This window comes from Orcinus orca, chromosome 4, assembly GCF_937001465.1.
Source record: "Orcinus orca chromosome 4, mOrcOrc1.1, whole genome shotgun sequence".
Classification (NCBI taxonomy): Eukaryota; Metazoa; Chordata; class Mammalia; order Artiodactyla; family Delphinidae; genus Orcinus; species Orcinus orca.
The window spans coordinates 15,705,192-15,717,489 of NC_064562.1; the positions used below are offsets into that span (position 1 = coordinate 15,705,192).

The 12,298-nt window shown below is 37.7% G+C and overlaps 1 protein-coding gene across 7 annotated transcripts in view; it reads left to right on the forward strand.

Moving 5' to 3' along the window:
• The window catches only part of BMPR1B (bone morphogenetic protein receptor type 1B), a 421,980-nt gene that overhangs the window by 352,663 nt on the left and 57,019 nt on the right, over nt 1-12,298 (forward strand). For 6 of the 7 annotated variants that reach the window (XR_004475285.2, XM_033400369.2, XM_033400370.2 and 3 more), the window contains one exon: nt 3,748-3,907. Coding sequence is in view for 6 of the 7 variants with exons in the window: in XM_004276990.3 (XP_004277038.1) it covers nt 3,748-3,907 (160 nt within the window). In the remaining variant the exon portion in view is untranslated. Of the gene's footprint in view, nt 1-3,747; nt 3,908-12,298 lie in introns of those variants that run through there. The other variant, XM_049709183.1, reaches the window with a different exon arrangement.

Consider the following 12,298-nt stretch of genomic DNA (forward strand, 5'->3'; position numbering starts at 1 on the left):
CTGAATAATATTCATTTTTCCAAAGAAGACATACAGATGGCCAACAGGTACATGAAAAAATGCTTAACATCACTAATCAATAGGGAAATATGTATCAAAACCTCAGTGAGATATCACCTCACACCTGTTAGAATGGCTGTTCTCAAAAAGACAAGTGATAACAAATGCTGGTGAGGATGTGGAGAAAAGGAAACCCTTGTACATTGTTGGTGGGAATGTAAATTGGTGCAGCCACTATGGAAAACAGTATGCAGCTCCCTCAAAAAATTAAAAATAGAACTACCATGAGATCCAGCAATTCCAATTCTGGGTATTTATCCAAGGAAACAAAAACACTAACTTGAAAAGATATATGCACCTCTATGTTCATTGCAGCATTATTTACAATGGCCAAAATATAGAACAACCAAAGTATCCAGCAAGGGATGTATAAAGAAGATGTGGTACATTGTTGTACACCTGAAACTAATATTGTATGGCAACTATACCTCAATTTAGATATCATAATCTTTCTTTTTAACTGTGCTCTTGGCTTTTAAGTTGAGTCTAATCATATTTATTCGTTCTATTGCTACTGCTTCTCTTCTCCCTTGTCTTCGCTTTTTAGCCTCCAAATTATCACTTAATTATTTTAGTTTAATCTTGTGATTGGAAATGTTGTGAATCATGTGATAATGATTTTCATTTCATAAGGAATTAAACACATATAGATTAATTGACTCCTAAGTAGCAATTACATACTTTTATGGATTACTCCCTTGATTATTTTGGCAAAAGCAAATAAAGAACTCTCCACCTGTCTCAGATTTGCATTGAATTATCCATGTATTTAATGCTAATTAAAAGCAATCATTTATCATCTCACTACTTTTACTTGTTTGGGTCATATTGTATGAAGAAAGCCTTATATGTTCATTCAGTATGTTGTCTGTTAACTCAGTTTATAGAAATGGTGTCTATTATGAGCTAGCTATACTTATCTTTTTGTTCTTATGAATATGTTTTTGGTAAAATATCATGTATTCTGACCGCATGTTGAAGTGTTAAACATTTTAGAAGGTTTATGCAGCAATATTTCATCTTCACAATCTCTATAGAAAGGATGATTTTTACCTTCTGATTACCAAGTTTTTATTGCTAGTGTCTCCTCTGGACCTCTTTTATATTGTTGGGTTTTTTGTTTGTTTGTTTGTTTTAGCCCCTTTTCTTGTTCATATAGTGGGATTTTGTAATTAAAATGCTCTGTAAACTGCCCTTTTCAACAAAAATTACATTTTAACAGTCTTCCTTGTCGGTAAATATACTTTCACATCTACATTTTAATGACTACATAGGAATCCCTTTTAAGAGACCTGACTTATCCCCTTCTTGTTGTAAACACAGATTGTTAAGCAATATCGCAAAGAATCTCCTTCTAACTAAATTTTATATCATTATTTTGTTTAAATAAATTTAAAATGTGAGAAAATCATGAATCCTGTTTTAAAATGTTTTTTACAAAATATCTTCTTTCCAATAGTATAAAGATGTTTCTTTTTATACTGTAGACCATTCTGTGTGAATATTCCATTTAACAACTTTTCCCACCAGGTTGTAAATTCTGTGTATGTTTAGTTCATCCTACTTACCTAGGCTGTGTCTGGAACAAGGTAGGCACCCAATATGTGTTTGCTAAGTAGACATATGCATAATAAATGAATTTTTATTATTTTGTTTTAAAAACTTCAAAGAGCAGGGGCCTGGTATGGAAGAAAGCAGGATGTAATAAGTTTTAAATATCTTACCTTCATCACTTTGAGTTACTTTGAGGTAATTTAGGTCATAAAGTTAGTAAGACTGAGAAACAGATTTAAAAAGAAGGAAACCAGCATGGCAGGGTGATATATAGGCATACCAATACCCACTGCACCTGGATAGCAAGCTGTGTGCAGGCTTTAAATACAAGATACTAACATGAACTGTGTTTAACCTCACTTTATTTTGGAATTTAACTTAAGGATGAGCACCGATTTTATAGAAATAATAAACACCTATTGGGATTAGTTTTGTGGTTGGATTAAATAAATATTTACTTAATCTAGTCCTAGTTTTCTCAAAGTGGAGTCTGCACATCATCTGTCTCAGTCACCTGGGGTCTTGTGGAATAATGCCTTTCCCTTGGCTCACCTGAGACCTGTGGAATCAGAATCACTGTGGGTGGCCCAGGATTCTGAATATAACAGACTCTTCATATATTACAATTGATATGTCTTCTGCAGACTGAAATATAAGGAACTGTTTGAGAAAGTTAGGTGCACATCTTACATAAATTTGAAAAATCTAATGAAATATTAGAATTAATGATTGGGGGAAATTCTGGTAAATGGATCTAACGTATTCGTTTTTCCTTTAATTACTACTTTCTACAAATTCAACTAATTAGCATAACATAGAAAAAGTCAGGATAAATCATCACAGACCTTTTTCTAAACTCTTCATTCTCTGATATAACCAGTGGTTGGAGGCACTAATTTGTAGTTAAAAAAAAAAAAAATAACAAACGTACACTGTACATATCTATTGTGTATACTGTACTTCTGATCTAGAATTTCAATTTTTTAACCCAGTATCTTTTAGATAATATTTTTGTTGAAATTGTATTTAACTGTAGGCAAACTGGATGTGTTGTTAGATTTTAAATCAAACATTGCTCAGGGTGACAATTTATACAGTGACGTAGCATGTAGGAGAGCTCTTACCACAATGCCTGAAACCTGGTGTCAATTAATCTATGCCTCCTTCTGAAGCATCCTTTCTTTCCAAAAGTGGTGGTAAAGAAGAAAACATGAAAACTGTCTCAGTGATATGTCACCCTAGGTTGTGCAACATTGTCTTACTATTTAAAAGGTAAAAAATTAGATTTTCCAATAACATTAGCTAACATTTATCAAGTAATACTATGTAACATACCCACTCTAAGCTCTTGACATGAGGTAGGTGCTTATAATTATCTCCATTTTGATGATAAGAAAATGAAGCACAGTGGGATTATTTGTAAAGCTATTCAATGTCAACTAACTGGTAAACAGCAAAGCCTACTTTAGAACCAGAAAAATCTGTCTCTGAACATCATGTCTACTATCGTATCTTCCACTGAAGATGTAGAAACATTGCTACTGTAATAGGTCGTCACTTTCGCTTGTATATCTTGATAATTAAATTTTTATCTTCCTAATGAATGTTGCGGATTAAATATGTTTAATGATTTCTTTAAAAAATACATGGTATACCTAAAGTGAAGAGAACCCTAAAGTAAAGAGACTGGTAGAAAGTTTTAGGGCCCAGATGATCTGGGTGTAAATGCTGGCTTCATGACTTATTTGCAGGGTGCAGATCACTTAAACTTCGAGTCTTAATGTTCTCATCTGAAAATGGGAATGGTTATATTTACTCACGGCATTACCGCACAAAGTAGAGATAATCTATATAATAGTGGGTCATTGAACTGCTTGCACTCAATCAAATACAACTATTATAACTTAATGTAGAAACTACTATTCTGAAAGGAGTATGAGAATTTCTAATGAGACATATATATCATATAGAAAGTATAATTTTTAGTGTCAAAACATCAGAATATGTTTTCTGTTTAAACGTTTAACTATTATGAATACTTAATATTTTGTTTAATATCATCATTCTTTGGACAGAAGACTGTGGCTGGGCTATCCCAAAGATGCTTAAACTCTTACTGTTTCTTCTTTTCAGCAAACTTCCTTGATAACATGCTTTTGCGAAGTTCAGGAAAATTGAACGTGGGCACCAGGAAAGAGGATGGTGAGAGTACAGCCCTCACCCCTCGCCCAAAGATCTTGCGATGTAAATGCCACCACCATTGTCCAGAAGACTCAGTCAACAATATTTGCAGGTTGGTCATATAAATTATTTCACTCTAGTTTTAATAGAAAGCCATCCTTTTTTGACTATAGAATTGTAGGCTAGTGTTTCCAAGAACACATTTTGGGGAATAGGTCCTAAACCCATTAACTCTCAGAGCTGTGCCTGTATGTAGAGAAGTACTGAATCTCATTTTGCCCTGAAATGTTGTTCTGAGGTCATTCTTCCTGCAAACATCACATGTGCACATAAACAGAGAGCACAGATCCCAGGGTCCCTGTCAAGGAGCAAGAACCAATTATTTTCTTTCAAAAGACCTCAGCCCCCAAAATAAATGCAATAGCAGTGGTGTCAAATGTGGTTTTTTTGTTTGTTTGTTTGTTCTAACATTTATTGTGGTCATGGTGTTAGTGTTTTGGAAAGAACACCTAAGCTGTTAGGAATATTTATAAACTGCCTCTGGGAAACAGCGTAGTAATAGTTTATGTGAGTCCACCAGAAGTTAAGATTAAGACGCTAAATACTAGAGAATAAACTCCTCAGTAGCGAATCATGTTTGTATAAATACTTTCTGATATTTGAAACTGGACCGTTTGCCTCTTTCTTCCTTACACATCTTTATGCAGCCACATCCATTTTTTTGGTCACTGTCCCTGCACTGACTCCCCAGGGTGAGGACAACAGTAAATAAAGAGGCCAGAGTGTGTCCAGGGCAAAGTGGCTGAGATAACAAGACAAGTGTGGGTCTCAGGAGTTAAAATGTCAGAGAAGCAGAGTCTCCCTCAAGGAGGATAATGGACCCAAATAGGAAGATGGGCTGCTGGGTTTGAACTCTGGGCAACCATTTGGGACCTCATTCCCCAGGAAGGAGCATGAAGCTGAGTTGAATGCTTTTCTTTTTCATGCTGAGACCTTTTTTTTTCTTTTTTAAAGTTTCCTATGAAGTGGGATATATCTAATATAAGCTCACCAGTGTATCCTGAAATATGTAGCTCAAGAAATATGTATTAACTGAATGACACAAGGAGGAAATTTGGGTGTATTCATAAACATGTGTCTCATTTAATCAGCACAACAACTCAGCATGGTAGGGAATTCTTCTTTCTTACCTTTAGACCTAAGGAATCCAGGGCCCAGAGAGGTCTAGTAACTTGGCCCTTGTATGATAGAACAAGCTTGCAATCTCTGAGCGCTTACGCCACGATAAAACGACTCCAAAGCTCAGACAGTGTTTCCTGGGAACACTACCTTTTTGCAGTAAACAGAAAAAGTATCAGGAAAATTACAAAGTTTTCTGAAGAAGAGAAAATTAGGATGAAGCATATTAGGGAGATATTTTACTATTTTGTGTGAGTCTGTAGTAATTAAGTGTGAATCTGTGTGTGCCCTTTGAGCTGTAGTTTGGGTGATCATACGTTCAGGTTTTCCAAAATTATCCCAATTTCAAATATTTTGTCCTATTTTCCTTATAGGCCATTGAAGCGTTCTAAGTTGATTTGGAAGAAGGTGTTGAGGCATGGTTAACTACAGTGCAAGTTCTTTGTGGTGGGAAGGAGAAGCTTGGCATATAGGAGGAGACGTGGTGGGATTTAAGCCTGGAGACAGGGGAAATTTGTCTGTGTTCTAAAGGGGATGTTTAAGCAGGAGTGGTAGTGGAGATTGAGGTGATTTGATGTGCTTTTTAGAAAACTTTTCTCCGCTGCAGAGTATTGAATGTATGAGAGGGAGACAAAAGTAAGTTCAAGAACAACAGCAGACAAGTAAGAGAAATTGAAAAGTAGATTCAGGAAGGGCAGTTTATATGAGAGAAAATGTTCTCGGATGAGGGTGATGCTGGTGCAGGAGAGAGTTGGATGTATTGGAGGCATATTAAGAAGGAAAGTTTTATGTCGACGCCACGGAGATGAGAGGGGACCAAGAGGAGCTTCACAAGTTGGCAGGGGTACACTTAGGTGCATATTGTAGCCTTTCGATGAAAGACGACAGAGGAAAAGAATCGAGTTTCAATCTGGATATACTAAATTTAAGGTTTCTGACACATCCAAGTAGAGATCTCCGAGAGTAGGCCTATCAATAGAATAAGGATTTGGAGCTCAGGTAAGAGGTTGGGGAGAGGGTAGAGTAAGTAGAACATTAGTCAGTTCTTTTGTTTTTGTTTTCAGTCTCCCAATTCATCATACCACCACCACCCCTGCTGCTTTACCCCCTTGGTGTCCATACGTTTGTTCTCTACGTCTGTGTCTCAGTTTCTGCTCTGCAGACTGGTTCATCTGTACCATTTTCTAGGTTCCACATATATGCATTAATATGTGATATTTGTTTTTCTCCTTCTGACTTACTTCACACTGTATGACAGTCTCTAGATCCATCCACATCTCTACAAATGACCCAATTTTTTTTCCTTTTTATGGCTGAGTAATATTCCATTGTATATATGTACCACATCTTCTTTATCCAATCATCTGTCGATGGACAATTAGGTTGCTTCCATGACCTGGCTATTGTAAATAGTGCTGCAATGAACATTGGGGTGCATGTGTCTTTTTGAATTATGGTTTTCTCTGGGTATATGCCCATTAGTGGGATTGCTGGGTCATATGGTAGTTCTATTTTTAGTGTTTTAAGGAACCTCCATACTGTTCTCCATAGTGGCTGTATCAATTTACATTCCCACCAACAGTGCAAGAGGCTTCCCTTTTCTCCACACCCTCTCCAGCATTTGTTGTTTGTAGATTTTCTGATGATGCCCATTCTAACTGGTGTGAGGTGATACCTCATTGTAGTTTTGATTTGCATTCCTCTAATAATTAGTGATGTTGAGCAGCTTTTCATGTGCTTCTTGGCCATCTGTATGTCTTCTTTGGAGAGATGTCTATTTAGGTCTTCTGCCTACTTCTGGATTGGGTTGGTTGTTTTTTTAATATTGAGCTGCATGTGCTGTTTATATATTTTGGAGATTAATCCTTTGTCCGATGATTCATTTGCAAATATTTTCTCACATTCTGAGGGTTGTCTTTTCATCTTGTTTATGGTTTCCTTTGCTGTGCAAAAGCTTTTAAGTTTCATTAGGTGCCATTTGTTTATTTTTGTTTTTAGTTCCATTACTCTAGGAGGTGGATCTAAAAAGATCTTGCTGTGATTTATGTCAAAGAGTGTTCTTCCTATGTTTTCCACTGAGAGTTTTATAGTGCCTGGTCTTACATTTAGGTCTCTAATCCATTTTGAGTTTATTTTTGTGTATGGTGTTAGGGAGTGTTCTAATTTCATTCTTTTACATGTAGCTGTCCAGTTTTCCCAGCACCACTTACTGTGTTTTCTCCATTGTATATCCTTGCCTCCTTTGTCATAGATTAGTTGAACATAGGTGCATAGTTTTATCTCTGGGCTTTCTATCCTGCTCCATTGATCTATATTTCTGTTTTTGTGACAGCACCATATTGTCTTGATTACTGTAGCTTTGTAGTATAGTCTGAAGTCAGGGAGTCTGATTCCTCCAGCTCCATTTTTTTTCCCTCAAGACTGCTTTGGCTATTTCGGGGTCTTTTGTGTCTCCATACAAATTTTAAGATTTTTTGTTCTAGTTCTGTGAAAAATGCCATTGGTAATTTGATAGGGATTGCATTGAATCTGTAGATTGCTTTGGGTAGTATAGTCATTTTCACAATATTGATTCTTCCAATCCAAGAACATGGTATATGTCTCCATCTGTTGGTATCATCTTTAATTTCTTTCATCAGTATCTTATAGTTTTCTGCATACAGGTCTTTTGTTTCCCTAGGTAGGTTTATTCCTAGGTATTTCATTCTTTTTGTTGCAATGGTAAATGGGAGTGTTTCCTTAATTTCTGTTTCAGATGTTTCATCATTAGTGTATAGGAATGCAAGAGATTTCTGTGCATTAGTTTTGTTTCCTGCAACTTTACCAAATTCATTGATTAGCTCTAGTAGTTTTCTGGTGGCATCTTTAAGATTCTCTATGTATAGTATCATGTCATCTGAAAACAGTGACAGTTTTACTTCTTCTTTTCCAATTTGTATCTCTTTTATTTCTTTTTCTTTTCTGATTGCTTCCAAAACTATGTTGAATAATAGTGGTGAGAGTGGACATCCTTGTCTTGTTCCTGATCTTAGAAGAAATACTTTCAGTGTTTCACCATTGAGAGTGGACATCCTTGTCTTGTTCCTGATTTTAGAGGAAATGCTTTCAGTTTTTCATCATTGAGAATGATGTTTGCTGTGGGTTTGTCATATATGGCCTTTATTATATTGAAGTAGTTTCCCTCTATGACCACTTTCTGGAGAGTTTTTATCATAAATGGGTGTTGAATTTTGTCAGAAGCTTTTTCTGCATCTGTTGAGATGATCATATGGTTTTTATTCTTCAGTTTGTTAATATGGTGTATCACATTGATTGATTTGCATATATTGAAGAATCCTTGCATCTCTGGGATAAATCCCACTTGATCATGGTGTATGATCCTTTTAATGTGTTGTTGGATTGTGTTTGCTAGTATTTTGTTGAGGATTTTTGCATCTATATTCATCACTGATATTGGTCTGTAATTTTCTTTTTTTGTAGTATCTTTGTCTGGTTTTGGTATCAGGGTGATGGTGGCCTCGTAGAATGAGTTTGGGAGTGTCCCTTCCGCTGCAATTTCTGGAAAAGTTTGAGAAGGACGGGTGTTAGCTCTTCTCTAAATGTTTGATAGAATACACCTGTGAAGCCATCTGGTCCTGGACTTTTGTTTGTTGGAAGATTTTAAATCACAGTTTCAATTTCATTACTTGTGATAGGTCTGTTCATATTTTCTGTTTCTTCCTGGTTCAGTCTTGGAAAGATACCTTTCCAAGAATTTTTCCATTTCTTCCAGCTTGTCCATTTTATTGGCATAGAGTTGCTTGCAGTAGTCTCTTAGGATGCTTTGTATTTCTGCTGTGTCTGTTGTAACTTCTCCTTTTTCTTTTCTGATTTTATTGATTTGAGTCCTCTCCCCCTCTTTCTTGATGAGTCTGGCTAATGGTTTATCAATTTTGTTTAAAGAGCCAGCTTTTAGTTTTATTGATCTTTGCTATTGTTTTCTTTGTTTTTATTTCATTTATTTCTGCTCTGATCTTTATGATTTCCTTCCTTCTGCTAACTTTGGGGTTTTTTTGTTCTTCTTTCTCTAGTTACTTTAGGTGTAATGTTAGATTGTTTATTTGAGATTTTTCTTGTTTCTTGAGGTAGGCTTGTGTAGCTATAAACTTCCCTCTTAGAACTGCTTTTGCTGCATCCCATAGGTTTTGGATCATCGTGTTTTCGTTGTCATTTGTCTCTAGGTATTTTTTGATTTCCTCTTTGATTTCTTCAGTGCTCTCTTGGTTATTTAGTAATGTATTGTTTAGCCTCCCTGTGTTTGTGTTTTTTTCCCTATAATTGATTTCTAATCTCATAGCGTGGTCAGAAAAGATGCTTGATATGATTTCAATTTCCTTAAATTTACTGAGGTTTGATTTGTGACCCAGGATGTGATCTATCCTGGAGAATGTTCTGTGCACACTTGAGAAGAAAGTGTAATCTGCTGTTTTTGGATGGAATGTCTTATAAATATCAATTAAATCTATCTGGTCTATTGTGTCATTTAAAGCTTGTGTTTCCTTATTGATTTTCTGTTTGGATGACCTTTCCGTTGGTGTAAGTGAGGTGTTAAAATCCCCCACTATTATTGTTACTGTCAATTTCCTCTTTTATAGCTGTTAGCAGTTGCCTTCTGTATCGAGGTGCTCCTATGTTGGGTGCATATATATTTATAATTGTTATATCTTCTTCTTGGATTGATCTGTTGATCATTACATAGTGTCCTTCCTTTTCTTTTGTAACATTCTTTATTTTAAAGTGTACTTCATCTGATATGAGTATTGCTACTCCAGCTTTCTTTTGATTTCCATTTGCATGGAATATTTTTTTCATCCCCTCACTTTCAGTCTGTATGTGTCCCTAGGTCTGAAGTGGGTCTCTTGTAGACAGCATATATATGGGTCTTGTTTTTGTATCCATTCAGCAAGTCTGTGTCTTTTGGTTGGAGCATTTAATCCATTCACGTTAAGGTAATTATTGATATGTATGTTCCTATGACTGTTTTCTTATTTGTTTTGGGTTTGTTTTTGTAGGTCCTTTTCTTCTCCTGTGTTTCCCACTTAGAGAAGTTCCTTTAGCATTTGTTGTAGAGCTGGTTCGGTGGTGCTGAATTCTCTTAGCTTTTGCTTGTCTGTAAAGCTTTTGATTTCTCCGTCAAATCTGAATGAGATCCTTGCATGGTAGAGTAATCTTGGTTGTAGGTTCTTCCCTTTCATCACTTTAAGTATGTCATGCCACTCCCTTCTGGCTTGTAGAGTTTCTGCTGAGAACTCAGCTGTTAACCTTATGGGAGTTCCCTTGTATGTTATTTGTCATTTTTCCCTTGCTGCCTTCAGTAATTTTTCTTTGTCTTTAATTTTTGCCAATTTGATTACTCTGTGTCTTGGTGTGTTTCTCCTTGGGTTTATCCTGTATGGGACTCCCTGCACTTCCTGGACTTGGGTGGCTCTTTCCTTTCCCATGTTAGGAAAGTTTTCAACTATAATCTCTTCAGATATTTTCACAGGTCCTTTCTCTCTCTCCTCCTTCTGGGACCCCTATGATGCGAATGTTGTTGTGTTTAATGTTGTCCCAGAGGTCTCATAGGCTGTCTTCATTTCTTTTCATTCTTTTTTCTTTATCCTGTTCTGCAGCAGTGAATTCCACCCTTCTGTCTTCCAGGTCACATATCTGTTCTTCTGCCTCAGTTATTCTGCTATTGATTCCTTCTCGTGTAGTTTTCATTTCAGTTATTGTATTGTTCATCTCTTTTTGTGTGTTCTTTAATTCTTCTAGATCTTTGTTAAACATTTCTTGCATCTTCTTGATCTTTGCCTCCATTCTTTTTCCGAGGTCCTGGATCATCTTCACTCTCATTATTCTGCAATCTTTTTCTGGAAGGTTGCCTATCTCCACTTCATTTAGTTGTTTTTCTGGGGTTTTACCTTGTTCCTTCATCTGGTACATAGCCCTCTGCCTTTTCATCTTGTCTGTCTTTCTGTGAATGTGTTTTTTGTTCCACAGGCTGCAGGATTGTAGTTCTTCTTGCTTCTGGTGTCTGCCCTCTGGTGGATGAGGCTATCTAAGAGGCTTGTGGAAGTTTCCTGCTGGGAGGGACTGGTGGTGGGTAGAGCTGGCTGTTGCTCAGGTGGGCAGAGCTCAGTAAAACTTTAATATGCTTGTCTGCTGATGGGTGGGGCTGGGTTCCCTCCCTGTTGGTTGTTTGGCCTGAGGCGACCCAACACTGGAGCCTACCCAGGCTCTTTGGTAGGGCTAATGGCAGACTCTGGGGGGGCTCAAGCCAAGGAGTACTTCCCAGAACTTCTGTTGCCAGTGTCCTTGTCCCTTGGTGAGCCACAGCCACCCCCCACCTCTGCCGATGACCCTCCAACACTAGCAGGTAGGTCTGTCTGGTTCAGTCTCCTATGGGGTCACTGCTCCTTCCCCTGCGTCCCGACGTGCACACTACCTTGTGTGTACCCTCCAAGAGTGGAGTCTCTGTTTCCCCAAGTCCTGCTGAAGTCCTGCAATCAAATCCCGCTAGCCTTCAACGTCTGATTCTCTAGGAATTCCTCCTCCCATTGCCGGACCCCCAGGTTGGGAAGCCTGACGTGTGGCTCAGCACCTTCACTCCAGTGGGTGGACTTATGTGGGATAAGTGTTCTCCAGTTTGTGAGTCACCCACCCAGCAGTTACAGGATTTGATTTTATTGTGATTGCGCCCCTCCTACCATCTCATTGCAGCTTGTCCTTTGTCTTTGCATGTGGGGTATCTTTTTTGGTGAGTTCCAGTGTCTTCCTGTTGATGATTTTTCAGCAGTTAGTTGCGATTCCGGTGTTCTCGAAAGAGGGAGTGAGAGCATATCCTTCTACTCCGCCATCTTGAACCAATGTCCGTTCATCAGTTTTTCGCTGTGAAATAAGCATCCTTAAAATCACAGTGATTCTTACCACTGAAGACATTTATTATTTCACTCCTGTGTCTTCCTGGGGGTTGCAGCTGTGCTGGGCTGCGCTGGCCTGGGTGGGCTTGGCTTCCTGCCTGCTCCCAACATTTCTTCATTCTTCTTGGACTGGCAGCTACCAAGGGCATATTGTTTGTTTGTTTGTTTTAATAAACAAACAAACTAATTAATTAATGACTGCATTGGTTCTTCATTGCTGCACGCGGGCTTTCTCTAGTTGCAGTGAGTGGGAGCTATTCTTGGTTGTGGTGCGCGGGCTTCTCATTGCAGTGGCTTCTCTTGTTGCAGAGCTTGGGCTCTAGGCACACGGGCTTCAGAAGGTGTGGCTCGTGGGTTCTAGAGCGTAGGCTCAGTAGTTATGG